This window comes from Porites lutea, chromosome 11, assembly GCF_958299795.1.
Source record: "Porites lutea chromosome 11, jaPorLute2.1, whole genome shotgun sequence".
Taxonomy (NCBI): Eukaryota; Metazoa; Cnidaria; class Anthozoa; order Scleractinia; family Poritidae; genus Porites; species Porites lutea.
This window is the reverse complement of record NC_133211.1, coordinates 26,446,832-26,464,976: the sequence shown is the minus strand read 5'-3', so window position 1 is coordinate 26,464,976 and position 18,145 is coordinate 26,446,832. Positions and strand designations below refer to the sequence as shown.

At 39.1% G+C, this 18,145-nt stretch overlaps 1 protein-coding gene across 1 annotated transcript in view; it reads right to left on the bottom strand.

Moving 5' to 3' along the window:
* Positions 1-18,145, bottom strand: part of LOC140951736 (unconventional myosin-XVIIIa-like) — a 45,831-nt gene that overhangs the window by 12,926 nt on the left and 14,760 nt on the right. The window contains exons 10-22 of the mRNA XM_073401057.1: positions 17,889-17,972; positions 17,415-17,547; positions 16,688-16,847; positions 15,965-16,103; positions 15,634-15,841; positions 11,889-11,989; positions 10,559-10,624; positions 7,729-7,857; positions 7,268-7,357; positions 6,015-6,068; positions 5,594-5,683; positions 3,868-3,987; positions 16-160 (exon numbers count right to left, since the gene is read on the bottom strand). Coding sequence (XP_073257158.1) covers positions 16-160; positions 3,868-3,987; positions 5,594-5,683; positions 6,015-6,068; positions 7,268-7,357; positions 7,729-7,857; positions 10,559-10,624; positions 11,889-11,989; positions 15,634-15,841; positions 15,965-16,103; positions 16,688-16,847; positions 17,415-17,547; positions 17,889-17,972 — 1,519 coding nt within the window. The remainder of the gene's footprint in view (positions 1-15; positions 161-3,867; positions 3,988-5,593; positions 5,684-6,014; positions 6,069-7,267; positions 7,358-7,728; positions 7,858-10,558; positions 10,625-11,888; positions 11,990-15,633; positions 15,842-15,964; positions 16,104-16,687; positions 16,848-17,414; positions 17,548-17,888; positions 17,973-18,145) is intronic.

Genomic DNA, 18,145 nt, shown 5'->3' with positions numbered 1-18,145 from the left:
ACTATCCTAAGTTACCTTCTTCCTCATCCTCGGACGCTCCTTCGCCTTCGTATCGCTCCAATCTTTCCACATTTCGGGTAGCAGAAACACTCAAGGCTCTCGCTTCATGAAGTTCTACTTCAAGCTTGTCTTTTCTCTTTTTCACGTCCTCGAGGGACTCCTAAGAAAATAAAAGCATCAAACACGACTAGTTATAAGGGTCCACCTTTAATAGATATGTTGTGGTTCAATTTTGTCCTAGATTTGAACTTGCTTTCCTTTGTTTTTGAGTATGCTAAGGTCATAACAATGACTTGGGCACAAAAGAAAACAAAATTCAACCACGGATAAAACTGAACTACAAAATATATTCAAAGGGCCAGAGAGTGAAACCTGTGCTATTCTGGAAGCGTCTCGTTTCTAATCAACCCCCGGCGGCTCTTAGCTCACTAGCGCGAAAGTAAAGGCGTAACCTACAAAAGAAAGCCCACTCGCAGAATTCATAGAGAAGAGACAGGATGAACGGCTGTTTTCTAGTGACAGCAGCCTTTAGCCCCTCTATTCCGCCTAATTGGCCGGCTTGATTGACCAATAAAAAGGTAGCCCCGCATCACATTAGCATCAGTAAAACAAAATGCAAACAGCCAAGGGCACACAGCATTACTACGAAATTAATGAATTTATAATAGCAATATATAACACACAAAATCCAAAATAAAATCTCCTAGTTTAAAAAGACGGTACAGCCTAGAAAAAGCACTGCAATGACCTACAATACCGCTGAGTGGCTTGTGATAGTGCAGCGGAACAAGCTACTGGCAGGTTGTTGTACGACGTTTTCTCGAGCCTTCGCGGTCACGACAGCGTTCAAACAGCTTTTCCTTATCATATACGTTGCCACATTTAGCTCTCTGCTGTTAAAATATATCTTAGCAGCTGAGCAGGGAATGATATATAATTAAGTAATTAGTGCGTTTGTGAAAAAGCGAGTTACATGCAATCATGTGACCGCCTCTCGTTCAGTGACAGACGTTCCCCTAAAGTACTGCTCTCTTACGCCTTACTGCAAATTCCTTGTGAAGGTGACATAGCCAGACTAAAACACCAAGGAAATTTGCTAAATTTTACATATATATAAGTGATAACTCCCTTGGAATAAATTCAGACTCAGAAGTTAAAACAGCTTGAAACTTAAGAAACGTCGTTGGAACCTCAATGCACTCGTAGACACAACGGCGCTTTATCACTTAAGACAGAAATGAGCAAATTTAAATATGAGGAACTAACAAAGTACATATGAATTAATATGTAAACTATAAGCACCTTCTGTTAAAATTTTGATATGATCTCAATCTGCTTAAAAACGTCGAGGAAAGAATAAACTTTTTTTACACAAAGTATGCCGGTTAGTTTTGATCAGGCCTGCTTACAGCTGGTCATATCGCCTGGTTGGATGTCTTGAACAGTAACACAGAACTAAATATAGCGGCCAGTCGGAGAGGAAAAAACGAGTTCAGTCTCAATGGATGCATGGAACCATGAGGGAGGCTTGCAAAACATTTCTTCATAAACTGCTATCATGCTCGATACCAAACGACGAGTAAAACTCATCCAAACGACGTTTTAATTAGAATCACAACTCCACTTGTATAAATTTTTGACACTGGCGAAATAAATAAATAAAAATTGAAGCTCCTCACTTTGTTTGCGCGTAGACGAGGCGTCCTCTCCGACGATGACAGCAGAGAAAAGATAATCGACATCTCTTTAAGTTTGTGAAAGAAACTACACTCAGGTCTGCTTCACTTGATAACCTGATTCATCCTATCAAACTACTGAAGCCGGAAAATCCTCTCTTAAGGAAACATCGCACTAAATTCTACAGTCCACCGTCAACATGAGGAAAAATGGGAGATTTATAGAGACTAGATGACACGCTGGTAATTCCAGTGAGAGATATTGACATAATATCCAAGTGACTGCTGGAAATAAAATATTCAAATAATTCGTACTTTTTGATGCACATTAAAAATTCCGTTGCAGAGAAGAATAAAAAGTGACAGTAATTGTTACAAGTAACCCGGAAAGCCCCGCTTTCGATTTTGTTGCTTTCAGCAGAATTTACGTTGTAAAAAGCAAAAGCCGAGCACCAGTGTTTTTCTTTTCTATTTTTACCAGCGATCTCGAACTAACGCAAGAAGACGTGTATATCGAAACCTACCCTTCCTTTTTCGGTACACTCAGACAATGCGTAAAACGTTTTGTCTCGCGTGACCAGAGATATGCGGCTCGTGCGTAGAGCGTTATCAGTCCAACGCAGCAACTCATAAACAAATCCAGGCTCACGATTTTCATTAATGAAATAAACAGCTTTTACTATATCCCGAAAAACGTTTTAATCGAAGCATCGAAACAGTTGCTTGGCAATTTAACAAGTGACAAATAAGGTTCTGCTTTTTAAAGGATTATAAGGAGTATGCTACTAAACAACACCGGAAAACTCCAATTGGATTTTTCTGACCACCGAGCCATATTTTCTTCATCTTGTTATCTAAAATAATAACACAGTTCGTTCATGTAGAGATAAAGATAATACTTAATTTTTTCAAGTTTTGAGACGAGAAGATAGAAAAGGAAAAGCGACAACTACTAATTACATTAAACTACGAATTTTTTTTCTTTGCGTCTGCCATTGAAACACCTCATCTGATTTCCTTGAAGATCAAAACAATTTTACTATTAATCAATACGTCGACTTGCACATTCTATGCTTACATACCAGTCATGCGAACTAAGGAGAGACGAAAGAATGTCACGCATGTTTGGACATGGTCACGCTATTTATTAGTGGTTTCCACGTTACCCCTGGTTTCAACATACACAACGAGAAGACTGATTTCCTCCAGTATTTGATTGTTTTGTTTGTCTGAATTGATACATGGCTTAAGTTAAGTCTGTGGATTGAATAATTAGGTACAATGGAGAAAATTAGAATTTTGGCCTTGGCACTATCGCAAGGATTAGTTCAACGGGTTGTAATTACAGGAATGTCTAAGGAGAAGACACTTGAACGTAGAACAACTTACGAAGGGTTCTGTTTAACGTTTGTCTCCCATGCCTTTATTTTTTCTATCATTGTTGATATTGCTCTCATTATTATCCGTATCATTATGCGTAGAGCTATTTAACAATTATTTCTCGAGCCCGAATGGGCTCAAAAAATATCGAGAGAAAACAACTCTAGCTAGCAAAACGCGATTCAGCCGCTATTGTTTTGTTTTCAAAGCCAGCGCCTTTCGCTACTAGTGCGCTAGTAGTAGCTCAACCAATCAGAACGCAGCATTGATAATAGACCAATAGTTGGATTTTACTAAATAATCTTACACAGGAAGAATGGCAAATACCTGGTTCAATGTTTCGCGCAGGTCACATTTCAAAACAGTTAAATCTTTTGAAACCTTAGAGGTAATTTAAACTGTTCAAGTTTGCAAAACATTCCTGCTATCCAGTATTAAGTTACTATACCACACTAACGCGAAGCCTCGAAACTTTTGTACGCACGCTAGTGACTTAAACTCTAGTCTTGTAAGCACGGCCGCTTTCACTGTAAAAACCTCACACCAATGAAGAATGGAACACACTGTCTGTACCTCGGACTTCCTTACTATCTTAACTAATAAATCACCTGTCTGTTCACGAAATCACTTTTAATAACGAGAAAAAAAAAAAGGGCGGTCCGAGGAAAATAAGACATCGGTCGAAGTCTGTAATGACCGTTCAAACGAAACCCACTGTGCTGCACTGTTACCTGTAGTTTCCTAGTATTCAGCAGAATTCTTCCATGTAAAATTAAATATTAGATAACAGCTCTGGGCCTTGTGAACAAACCTGCAGTTCCTGTAATTGTCTTTCTAATCTCATTCTTTCCATTGTCTCGGCTTCAAGCATTTCACTAGCATGACTGGCTGTTTCTCTTTCTTCTGACAGCGATGCTGAAAGCTCGTTAACCTGAAACGTTGAGCAGAGCGTTCAAAAACAACAACCATTCTATCGCATCACAAAAGGATGAACTGTAAGGCTCCTGCTTACGGTTTTATTTTAAGACCATTCTTTTAATTCTTGGTCGAACTTTCTTATAAATCCCTATAGTTAATCGTCTTAAACTTGCAGACGAAACACTTGGGAAAAATTTAGAACAAGCAATACGTAGACCGATGGTTATCTCTTCACACAACAAGTAGTACATTACCCTAACGACTTGCTCGAGAATGCGGTAAAATCGTCCCAAAGAGCCCATGAAGAAAGCAGTAGATTTGTACTAATGGCTTTAAAACGGAGACTATTAACTATTACAATAACGGAAACCAAGAAATATCTGACACTGTATGTGGTATGAGACATTTCTAGTTGTGATTTACTAGCGTAGCGTCGAGTAATTACTGTTGAAAATGTGAAACGTAACACGGGTCATGATCAACAGTCAAACGAAACCACATGCGGCATTTAGCAGATGCTGAGCTCGGGGGGGGGGGGGGGGGGGTACTACTCCCTTATATAAGCCATATAGGTATGTGCCGCCCCAAAAGGTATCGTTTTTGCGCCGTTTTGGTCTGAAAACGGGTGTAGACTTTGCCCATTTTGGTCTGGAATCGGGTATGGGTTTCGAGGAAACTACGGGAGAGTATGAACGTATTTATCGTTTCAATTCCAAATGAATAAGGAAGAAAGAAATCTTTTTCGATGGGGTTCTAATCTAAGTAATGATGACATAATTTCTTAGGGGCCGGGTCTGAAAACGGGTATAGATTTTCATGAGAGGCCAGGTCTGAAAATAGGTGCGAATAATCAAATATTTTGATCTGGAAGAGGGTCAGGATTTGGAGAGCCGGACGGCACACCTCCACTAGGAATTCCCAAGAGTACCCCCCCCCCCCCCCCCCGGGGGGCTGAGCTTGAGCCAAACAAAGAGACATTTGAACATTTGGGTCAGATAAAGAACGTGGTCGTCCGAGTTGGTTGGGAAGTTAAACACAAACATTGAGTTTCATCAAGTGAGTTCATGAACCGTAGAAAAATTGTAAAGCATGAAGTTTCGAGAGCAGGCCCTTCATTAGAGTGAAGGAGAGATATAGCTGACAGGAGATGATAGGCTCGCCTCTTGAGCTGAGGAATTCTTGTTAAAATCATCTCACCAAAGAAGTTAAAAAAGCACATTGCGAATTTTCTTCAAGAAACATCAAAACTTACAAATGGGCCTTTACGAGTTAACTGATGCATTTCTTTAATGCTTTCAGCTATTCCCAAGAAATGTTTTGAGAGTCAGGAAAAATCAGTCAGAAGTTCAATATCAGATTGCAGATCCTCGATCGCAATCAATAATTGTGCAATAAACTTTTCCCCTCACACTTGACACTGAATAAACAGATTTTCCCGCGCTTTACACCAGTAACCAACTTTTCCCGCGCTTGATATTTTCACACAAGCGCAAGCGTACTTGCCACTGTCGCACGAAATTTTCCCGCGTTACTGAAACACTGTTTTCCCGTGTTCTTGGGCTTCACTTCACCTACATATATTCCATCTAATTTTAACCAGTTCACTACGAATCTTTTACCTTCTGCTGAAGCTTCTCATTAGCTTCTTCCAGTTCTTTCTTTTCTTTTTCTAGTTTCGCTAATCTTGATTTCAAGATGTCCACTTCTCCCTGAAACAATAAAAAGGATAAAACGTAACACTTCTCAAAATTGTAAGTCTGCGTTGCAAGCGTTGTCGTGCGAACGAAGCCTATTGTGCCTAAAAGGTGAAAACATGTGAAGAGGGGGCGAGAAAGAAGTGACAGAATAACACGCTCTAATTTCTCTTTTTCACTACCGTGAAAGAAATCCACTAAGAGTAATTCAAAGCTACTACTTGCTTGGCAAAAAATAAAATTAAAGATTCCTCTTCATCCTAGATTGGACAATAAAAAAATTCAAATGAACTGTCTCACATTCTAAATCGCCTTCGGGGTAATTTTAGCTATCCAGTATCCTCACCGTTTTACTCTTAAGTTGTTCTTCTGTTCGATGAACATCCAACAACGGCAAAACCTGGAAAAACAAAACACTCATCTTTTTAATATGCTGAACCAAGACGATGAGTTAGGCGCCGCTTCAGTGAATTTTGTCCCTACCCTCTTTGGGGCAGTGAAATTGCGACAAAGCATTCATTTCTTTCCGTAGATATAAACAGTTTATTCAAAACCTTCCCTAAACAAAGGAAAGATTTCCTGCATCCAAATTTAATGGTTGCAATAACTCAGGTGCGTTAACTGACCCTCCTCTCCCCCTGCGCAAACACTTCTACATTGCTTGGTTAGGGTGTTTGTGTAAAACGTGTCAGTTGGAGACTGTTTTGATCCTGCGAAAAGATGCCTTAAGCATACAAATGGAATGTTTCACCTTGACAGTGCGACTACTGTAACCGGCGTCACTTAAAAAAAGTTGACGGGCCAATCGGATTGCAGGAAAATAACAATACATTCCGAGAAAGTTGGCTGTGGGCCAATCAGCAGCTCGTAAAACACAGTAAGTTACTCCAAAAGCAAAATGTTTCACCAGACAATGTTTTTCTATTAAAAACTTTACATAAAACACCCAGGAGACATTTGTTTTATCCAAGCTGATATTTTGTCATTTTCCAGCAATTTCGTCGCTACCATTGCCGCGCTTTGCAATAACATCTCGACCTCTAGTCAAAAGGTTGTAATTGGTTGAAAGGATCCATGGTGTTTATTTCGATTACGATTGACGACTAACTTTCTCGGAATGTATTGTCGTTTTACTGTAATCTGATTGGTCAACGTTATCCAGGTGGCCCCGGTTACAGTAGTCACACTGTAAAAGATTGGCATTTAATTTCTCAGGGCAACATTCTCTCACAAACTGACGACTATCTTAAAGTCACCCAAATCATCAAAAAATTCATAAGCTTAGCGCATCAAATATGCGTTATAAGAATCATTATTATAATCATTATAATATAGTTTTTAATACCACCTGGTAGTGCATGCTCAATAAAACTGTATTAAATTGTCGAATTCAATTTGTACCACTTGTTTAGTTAGCACCCTTGTTTAGTAGAGCAATATATGTGTATTTTGTTTTCTATATGGTCGCTTATTCGCAGCAATTTTTGTCCTCATCCACCTTGATTTAACTCAGAGAGGAACCATCTCGTATTTAAGCTTTAAAACAAATATTTTAATGTTGTTATTGTTGTTATACAGTACATCATTTAACTTTTTTACCTTTGTGTATAGCCTCCACCAGGGCCACTTATTTACAGACAGGTAACACCTTATGTTCTTTTGTATACAACGGATCGCTGTACACTGAACCTAAAAGCAAAATAATAATTCAACGATAATTAAATAGGAAAGTAATGCTTTTTTACGACTTAACAAACCAGCAGAAACATCTGCGCACGTACTCGCAAAAACAAAAACAAATACGCGAGAGACGGAGGGGGTGAGGACGGTTTGAGCAGAAAGAAACGGTCCAATTTATGGCGACCGTTACATAAACAATGTGTTCACGAGGACAGAGTGTTGTAATAAAGTGTCTGTTTGTCTGATAGGTTGAGGTGCCGAAAAATTTGATCAGAACAGAGAATGGAGAACAATAAACGTGAGAGAAAGCGGAGAACATGCAAATAGGCTTTCTTCCGAATAAAGCATCAACTATAAGAGTTTTTTAATTTAACGTTCACCTGTATTTTCTTCAGTTTTTTCCTAGCCAAGAATCCTCGACAGAAAGCCTGCAATTCAACTATAGTATCAGTTGTCTTGTCGTCTCGGGCGTCTTCTAACTGAGCGAGAGTTCCAGCACGAAAGAAGATCTGAAAAGGTAAAGCAGAAAAAAATAGCTCAGTGAGGGCAGGAATTAGAGCCAAAATTTCAATGAGGAGTTACAGTTAAAAATTGTTGTTCTTAGAAATGAACTTCACTTTATTTACTAACTCTTCCTAAGTTACGTTTTGATTCTAAAATGTGAATTTTTTTAAATAACAATACTTTGGTGTTTAACTTCAGCCGATTCTTGCATTGCGCGTTAGAGATTCCTTAGAGCAAATAGACAGCTACGGCTGTTCAACTGTGCGGTGGGGCAAAATTTATGCTCCAACATACAAAATAAGAACAAAACAGGCAACATACTCTTTCGATTCTTTCGTCTGCAAAAGAAACCTCTACAATACATACAGTAATTTAGGATCCTTAAGCCTGGTTTCGTCAAGACTTTACACAGAACACAATAAATGTCGAGACCACGGATTTGAAAGAACAATGATGTTTGATATCACGGATCAGAAGGAGAATTAAATAGCAATTGATGAACTGCTGGGAGCACCACACGTCGGACAGCATTGGTAACTTCTGATGTAAAAGAGATAAACCGTAAATAAAAAAAACACCCATACGAAAGTAATGCTCGGTGAGAGCCATTACACTTTAGGATATCAGACACGGACCTTGTACAACAAAATAAAGAATAGCACAGAAAAAAAACACTGCTCAGTACCTTTTAGTTAAGTACTTACAAAAGTTAGAGTTGCATTAAATTTAAGTATCCGAGGTTGATCAAATCTATAGATGCATGCAAGACAGCAATGGAATAATTGGCTTTCAAAAGAGGAAAAACAACGGCCCAAATGTCAAAAATCCGCAGCTAACCGAAGAACCGAACGCGAGGCATACGTAAACGGTAATCGTGTGAATCGTTTTTCCAACACAACGTTCACTTTTCACCTGTAAATCCTAAGGACGAATTTAAACGCACACTTTGGAAGGTCTCTCTCCACAGAACAACTAACTAAAGAAAAATACCGCGATTCCTTAAATTCACAATAGAGGTTCCGAACAATTTTGGTTAGTGGAATAACTGAAGGGAAAATAAACAACAATCAGTTTCAATAATCATGTGATCAAACAACATTCAATCGAGTTAATCTGATCGTATCAACAAAATTAATCAATTTCCAATAAAGGCACAGACCTTTGTTGTCGATTAAACCAAGATGTGCCAGCTAAAATACTTGAACAAAACCCCGTACTGAAGAGCTACTGTCCGCAGAATTTTTTCATTAATATGCGGTTTTTAAGCGAAGAGTCGGCAGAAGCTGCGATCTCAAAGCATCCGACAAAATGAATTAAGAATTGGCAATTGTAAATGACAAAGGAAATTGACAAAGCGAGGATTAATACCAGCAAAAGGCTCCAACCAAACACTACAGATTTAATTATTCCAAAAAAGAAAAAAAAGCTGGCTTCATGCTGATTGTTACAATATGAAGAGTTAAAAAATAATCATTTTATAACGACTTCGTCTTTATAACAACAGGGGAGGTAAAAACGTACTAAATTTAAGTGAACGTAGCCTGTCAGGATAGTGGGGACAGTGCAAGGAAAAGAAAGCAGAAAATAATAGAGAGGAGATAGGGGGAGAGGGAGAGGGCGCAAAGTTTCCCCCTTCTCTCCCCTCCCTCTCTTGCACTTTTTCCCCTACGATCTCCACCTCGCGCCGTACTGGCAACTATCTTAACATCTCGAAGAGGCTAAAGTAAACTTAAGGTTAAGAGCAGGTTTAAGAAAAAGATAGGTGGTGGGGGTAGAAATCGACTAATTTGGTTGTGCTGTCTCAAAACAGGCTTACGAAACGTTCGATTTTCATGAAAAAGCGAAGTGCAACTAAGGGGAAAACCAAGAAAAAAGTGGCTAGATAACCTTATAAGATTTGGGCTTCAATTATTCATTGTTTCATGGACCTAATTTAATGGAGATAGCTTTTAAACGTCATCAAAATTTGACCGTTACGTGCTCGCGTTCTCCACAAAACTTCTCAGTTAATCACGTTGTTGAAAGAAAGAGAAAAAAATACCATAAGGCATTGTTTGGCTGCCCAATCCTATTATTTATGTGCCGGCTTGACTTCCCTGATGTCCGAGTCGTTGTTGCTTAAAACAGTTCTACTGACACAAACACCCTACCGAGTTATCAAGCACCTGTGCACTAAAATATATACTATTGGGGAGTTATTATCAGAATTATAAACCGCAAGGCGGTTCTAACTCCTGGTTCAGCTATTTGATCGATATTTGAGCTTTGACGCTGTTGACTATTAAGCTGTACACGTTGCTTCCGTCTTTCGAGCCTGTGAATGAAATACAAAAGGGTGCCCTTCAAATAAAAGCTACTGAGCAGTGCTTTCCCGTGATACTGATTATTGTGTTGCAGAAGAGGCAGTTCCAGCTTTTTAGCCTGTGGCCGGTGAAATTCTCAAGTGTATCCATAAGAAGTACATGTACTTTTCATTTGTTTCCTTCATCATGCGGTAAAAGGTTCTTACGTGTGAGGAAAATTCTAAAAAAAATGACGAAATTCTATTCTACGACCACTCAAGTAAAACCTACTCTTTTCCGTGGTCCGTTGTTGTTCAATTTTTTCTTCGTGGGCGCAGACCCAGCTTTTAAAGCACTTAAAGTAAAACAAAGAGCCTACAGTTGAACACAGCTAACACAACAGGATCTTTTGAATCCACCCTACCTGACTGAGACCAAGGCGGTAACTTCTTTTATCAAGTTCAAGGTTCTCCAGCAGAGTTTCCACAGCCTGCCAAACAATCAGTATCATACTTTTAATGAAAAAAAAAGCATGATTAAAAAAACAACAACAACAATTTTCAAAAACTGTCTTTATAGGGGTACCAAAATTGCTGGTAACCCAGTAGTTTTCAAGAAAGGGCAGAAACAAATAACTGAAACAACATAACAAGGTTAAGAAACCCTACTGGCCGGATCACGCAAACCAGTTGGCTATTTCACAAGCGTGGCCAATGATTTGCACTCGGGACTACTAAGAACAAATTCAGCGGGCAGTAAGGGCGGGCGACTCCGGATTGCAATGAATTCAAGCGTTCCAACCACTCGGCCACGCTGACTCTCTTAGAATTGTTTAATAATTGTTCAAACTATTACAAGGCGTAGGTTTCAAAAGAACGTTTATAATAAACAACGAAAATTTTATCAGCTGGCTATATTACATCTCATAATGTACTCTTATCTATCTTATCTAGTCTTAATACTTATCGGGAAAAAACCAACATCCGGTTGAGATATAGGTAGTTAACTGTGGCGATCAAAGTTTCTTCCAATCATATTGCAGTGAAAAATAGATCATTAACACTCGACCCTCCTTTGAAAAACAGCGGTTACCTCGATGAGTGGGGGTCAATAGTTAGTCAATTTTATTCATTATTAAAAGGCTGTGGTCCAACGCACAAGGAGACGGAAGGAAACATTTTTCTGCAGTGAATAAAATACACGTAAGGATATCTTTTGTCTGTTGTGGGATAAGGACTTATCCACTTTATCTAGACAGATATAACAATTAAGCCGATTTTCTTTCCTTTTTTAAGTGCTGTGACCCCGCTATGATTTGCATGGACAAAAAAGTTTATCATAACAATAACGATATCTGTGAGCTTAAAAATGACCAATTAACAAAAGATTACTGCATGTTGCTTACAATACAGGAATACATGCACCTTTTGGAACAAAATCATTGTGCTTTCTATACCATGATATCCTATTTCTCTACAACAACTTCCAAAGAGATAGAAAATTTTATCATTTGTTTGATTTAACCCTTTAAGTCCAAAGACTGACCAACGTCAATTTTCTCCTTACAATATCCATACAACACCAAGAGAAAAGGATATGAGAGTTGATATTAAGGATCACCAATGGGAAAATGCTTCGATCATTTATCAAATTCTCTCAGCTAATTTCACAAGGAAGTGTATGGAGATTGATGTTGAGAATTTGTATGTGGATATTGGGGCTTGAACGGTTAAGATAGATTAAGCAATACTCACTTTCTTTTCATCCAAGACAGGGCCGGTATTCCTGAACTGACTCGGAGCAAGAATGTCAAATCGTCGTCTGAATTCACCAAAAGGCATGTGCTCGGGAAATCCTACGTAAAAAAGTACAGTTGATCGAGAACAGTTATAGCATACCGACAAAAAAATCGGCAGAGATGTTAACAAATTTATAAACCAAAGCAATCCCTAAGCTAAGGCAATTGCAGTTGAACAGTACCATATTCAAACTTTAGAATGCTGGATTTAAAGACCACTGCCTCTTTGAAAGCGATCTCTACTCGAGCTGGCATCTTGACAAAAGCAGTGAACTGACGTTTTGAGCCGTCCAAAGATCATGCTAATAAATCTGTGCAAAATGTCCTACCGGTATGATCAAAAGATAAAAGCTACTTGAACTCTGCGGTTTCCGTAACAGACGAATGGTCATGAATCTTAATTTATGGAGCGAAAACATTCTTTTGACCGGCAAGAGTATTCTCGAAAAAAAATATACATAGACGTAGTTGCTTCGGGGCAAAGTTAAGCTGATAGAACTTGACCAACAATAACTTCCACAAAGTATCGCATAATAGTTTCCAAAGCGACTTAAGGTTAGTCTACCTCCAGTGGATACAAATGGGCTGCAGATTAATATACAAGAAATGGAGGTTTTTTCTTTTCGTCATGTTGTCAGTTCTGTTTCACGTTTTTTTACGACGAAATGAAGCTTTCAATACCTCAAGGCAAAGCAAAATGATTTTGCAACCAACATTACATTTTTAAATACTCTTCTATAATATTTCGATTATATTTAGCAACCTATTGTTTGCGATCTTGTAGGGAATTGTGTTACCCGATGTAGAACGAGCATGAACAATGCCCTCATTCAGTCCTAAAGGGCCCTAGAACAGATGACATTAAGGGCCCCCTTTTGAATAATAATAATAATAATAATAATAATAATAATAATAATAATAATAATAATAATAATAATAATAATAATATTAATATTTATCAAGGGAGCTGACTCGCCTTAGCGGTTTTCAGTGGGGCACTGCAAATAATAAATCACAAAACGACAAAAAAATAAATGCTAAATCACCTACTTAAAAAGTTAAAAACTAAGAAAAGAGATAAAAATTGATATTTACATATAAAAGTAAATTTAAATTGTTTAAAAATTGGATTAGGTATTATTCATAAAGGTTTTAGCTTTGCCTTAAAAAAGTACCATGATTTGCTGCTTTCAATGTCATTGTCTAGGTTGTTCTTTCCTTACAGGCTTGAAAAATGAAAGTTTGCCTACCACAGTTGGTGCGCACGCGAGGAAGGTGTAAATCATGACTTCTACGAGTTTGATAAGAATGAAGATTACTATTATGCTTTTAATTTCCCCAAACAGATATTTTTGCATCATAACACAGCAATGGAAGTGTCGTCTCTTTGAGAGGGTCTTTACGTCCAATCGATCTAGTGCCTCGGTTGATAAACTTCTTGGTGGTAAATTAAGCAGAACCTTGGCTGCCTTGTTTTGAAGGACTTGAAGCTGACCCAAAAGCGTGTCGTTATTTTTGTCACCCCACACTGTGTCTCCTTTGTCAAACAGTGAAATGATTAAGCAATTGTATAGTGTTAGCTTAGCATGTAACATGTCGTAGTCATTCTTCTAGTTACAGATTCGAAAACGATGTATTTCATTAAAACGCCAGCTCTAGGTTTCGTGGTAAATCAATACAATTTTCATGGTCTTTGATTTTGTTTTTGCTCTTTTTCTTATTCCACTCCCCAGTTTGTGTATCCTATTCGAGGGCTGGGATCAAAGAGCAAAGAGCAAACGTTTTGAGGGCAGATCACTGACAAGGCAGTTATGATAACAAAAGAGAGAGATCTTCGTGAGTACGTCTCGAACGTTCAAACTTTGTCTTCAAAAATGTAATCACTGCAACAGCCGGCTAGTATTTACAATCTTAATAGTGATTACTCATTTAAGCTACAGCCGTTACCATAAACTAAATATAGATTGCGATATAAATAAGAAAATGTGTTTTACAGGAAGTTTTAAACATACCTCAGGCGAAACTCCCTCAAAAGGATAATTTTCAGAAACCTTGGGTTCGAAGTAACCCTATAACTTACTGCCGTTTTTGTTTTTTCTTGAACCGTAAAACATATTGAGAAACTGTTCCGGAGTACTTAAATGACAGATATTGGTTCAGAATCACGTTCAAGTGACCCAACCAATTAGACGAGAGATGGCACGTTTTTTAACCAATCAGGAGGAGAGACGAAGCCTTTCGTGACTTCCTGTGCCTACGGTTTCCCGCGCCTGCAACCGGCCGCAGCCGCTCCTACTCTGATTGGTTCCCCTCTTCTGGAACCTTTCGATATCTCGAAGAACGGAACCTTGGTTGTGATAAAGTTTCCCTGACTAAGTATAGTGCAGTGCGGTACTTTGATATCCGCTGTACGTGAATGGACCAAACCACGAAATAAGCCACACTCGAGTGTGCATGACCCTGCTTAACATCACCCTGGGCAAGTAGCTGGTTAAAACGACGAGCAATGCCTACAACATTCAGATATCAAATGAAGCGCAACATTGTTTATCCAAATGATCATCGCTTAATATCAATTCTACGTCTGGAAAGAATATGTGTTGACTGATAGTCGTACTGACCTAACGATTAGAAAAATTAACTACAGTGGTCCCGTACATACATCTATAAAGTGACAATTCGCCTCGAGCTAAATAATTAGTGTTAACCTTGTCGCTACCAGAGGCGCCTCACAGGATAATTGGTCAAGTTGGGACAACAATGAACGAACAAAATTAACAACGAAACCATTGTAGCCCCCAAAACAAAACAGCTGCAATGCAACATACAGGGGACCAGTGAAATAACAGGTTTTAAAAAGGTGCGAGAGTACAACTCTTTTTGGGCGAGATAATTCAGTAGCAACGACTACATATGTACATTGAAGCAAGACAACTAGCAAGAAAGAACTATTAAATGCCGGGTAGTTACTTGACGAAAAATGTTTGGAATGATATTAGAGCAGCGTCAATGAGTCTCAATATAATTGTATGAATGCGGCACAATCATACCCACATTCCGGCTCATTCGAGAAAGTTCACATATTTTCATCCCAACGCTGAGTTTGAAATGGTCATAACGAGAGAGGCAATTAAACTGGTCATGCAGCTTTTGAGTATTGACACAAATCTTCTGACCACAGTTATTAGTTAACGGAACATCAAGAACGACATACAATACAAAATTAGCTTCGATTTTTTGTTAGATAGTCCACAATAAATAAATTATAAGCATATTGTGGCTCAACAAACAGAACGATGCCTGTAATATGTAAGGTTGGGAAAGAAAGCGTTTATGTGTGGCCTAAAAGTAGCCTGGGCAGCAGGCGCCGGTTTGTTTTTTGGGGCGAAGGAAGAAATCTCGAGGACGCGCGAGGTGAGAAAAGGCTCCCCTTCGCGTGTTCCGCTCGCGCGACGGCGGCGCCTGCTACGCAGGCTAACCTAAAAGTGTTACGTCTCAGAAACCTACTGAAAAATCATGTTTAAGCCGTGAACTGTTATTTATTTAAATTGTTTTTCTTGTATTCTTGTGAATTTAGTAGCTGACAACGCTACAAGTTTTAAGCCCAGCAATCCAGGTAAATGACTTTTCGGGCATACTTTGCGAGAAGTAGGAATGTACAGTAACGTAACTTCTCAGCCTGTAAAGGACGTGGAACTAACCTTGCCGCTGAATTCGAACAGCATCCAACATTTCTGCTGATCTGAGCTGATGTCTGACCAGCGGTACGTTTAATGAAGATATCTCTTTCCCAGTCCTGCTCACACTCTGAGCCGCATCACTGCCGTCTAGCTGGCCGGCGGTATCCACAGGAAGGATGCAGCGCACAAAATTAACCTTTGTCTTCCGGATAGCGTCTAAAATTGTGTCCTTTGTTGAGATAAAAAAAATACACATATATAGCCTCTTATTAAAAAATGCATTTTGCCAATTTTTCGTTAGTTGGTTGAAAATTAAGCAAGCCTTTTCCAGCATTTTTCCAAGGTAGCTTACCACTTGATAGATGAGCTGTAGACAGTGTGAGTTTTTTTTAATGGCTGTAGGCGTGTTAAGAGTCTTTTTTAAGCTCCGTGATCGAGTAACACCCTCAGCGGCGGAGCGATATCTTGAAAACATCTCCTTTAGGTAAGATCTGTGAAACAAAATAATAAAAAAAAACAAAATTACAATAGTCCCTGAAAATCGTAAATCCTCATTATTTTGAATTCAGCAAAGGGAAATTCCTGATAAGACTGCATGAGGTTCCACTCAGTACAGAGTACAAGTGCTGCAGCAGCACTGAAATCTTTTGCAACCAGTCCTGACCTCGCGCGGCTTAAAGTACAAAACTTAGAAGTCAGTTTGTCCTGTAGTTTCAAACTCGCAAGGATATGCAACGATATTTCTGTCTAGTACTGTTATCTTAAAATACTCAAACGACTTGAGTTTAAAAAAAGGAAACTTTCAAAGGGGAACACGTTGAAATTTTCAGCTTTTTAAATCTTGGGCTAATTAAAAAGAGAAAGAAATAACCAGACAATTATCTTGACATGAAGCATCCGAGTTACACCGCAGTGCCGAAGGCAGCATGAAAATTGAAACCATTAGCCGCATACAAGTTCACCGCAGTTTGGTTTTACCACTAAGAGGATGCCAAGAAAACGCTACTCAACGCGGGTTTCTTCCGGAAATGAAAGCTATACTGTTATTAAGCCACAATGTTTAACAAACGCTCACTTTGAAGACTCTGCCAGGATCGGATGGGCTTGCTTAACAGCAGCATGCTCCCGTGCCACCTTGAGCCATCCTCTTGCATTATACAACACCGGTAGATTACCCTGACAGTGGTTAATGTAGAATGTGTCTTTAAATGGGCCCTGTTTCACCCAAGTGTCCTCTGTAACAAGAAAATATAATAAGAAAACTGAAACGTCAAGTTTAGTCCTAGCTACAATCAGAGTACAGTCTCTTTCGCTTTATCTTAAAAAACTGTAACTGTTAACTGATGCTCCTACATAAAAGCTAAACTGACATATGAATCAGCCCAAGGCCTAAGTAAAACTAGAACTGCTAGTTTAGCGAAAGGTTCACTTTTTCAAACGAACACTTGTGATTTTTTTTAGTATTATCGGCAAATATGCAAAATGGCAGGAAAATTGCTACCATGTCGTAGTTTTACTGATGCTACCAGCGTGTTTCAATACTTACGGCGACTGGCCACGCGCGCGCTTTGCAGCAATACCTGATGGCACATAAAAGCAAACTTCTACTTCCTTTGCTTCGTGTGCAACAGAGAGCCAGCATTTGCTCGATGACTAGGGAGGCGTAACTTTTTAAAGCAACAGCGACACGGAGGGAAGGACAGTGAAAAAATGAGCAGCCCAGGCTGCAGAAATTTTACGTTAATCCGACATTTCCCATAATCCGCATACATTACTTGAATAATGTATTATTTTATACTCACTGTCATTACAGTGATGCACGTAAAGGCGAGCCAGAAAACTGCTGTCATTTGCTCCAGGGAAGATGGATTCCTCATCTAAGATCCACAGCAAACCTTTCTGTTCACTTCTAAGATCTAAAGTGGAGCCTCTCGTCTGAAAATAACATCAACACATCCCACTCAGGCCTTGAAATAGCTTTGCGGCTGGCGCCTGTCAAAATATCCGGTCAAAACCATTTTTGCTCGGACACAACGCGTTTTAGGCGGACAAATATTTATTACGTCATATCTCTTTAAAAGCTTCTCCCTCCCTCCCTCTCTCCAACTTCACCTCCCCCCCCCCCCCCATACCCGCCTCGAGCGCCTGATCTGGACACTCGTGTCGAGACTACAAGCGAGGAGCGATATTCCGTGCATTCACCAATAACGCTCAGTGTCTACGAGGTAAACGTAATACGATGGAGTGTGTATGAGGATCATTATAAACTGACTTACCACACCCTGAGCTGCCCGGTCAAATACGGCAACAACAGGGTCAGGTGAGGTAAACACACTTTCAAAACTGCATTCTATGTTCTCCTGTGAGATAGAAAAAAAAAATTTCATTTCACTTTACACATCTGAAAAAAACAATCAGTCTCAAAGTATGTAAACAAGTACGAATAATGTAAGTACGATGTCCAGTCAATGCCCACCCGATGTGCCATGCTCGATATGCTTTGCATTATTAAACGCTGTTGCTTTTCTAATAC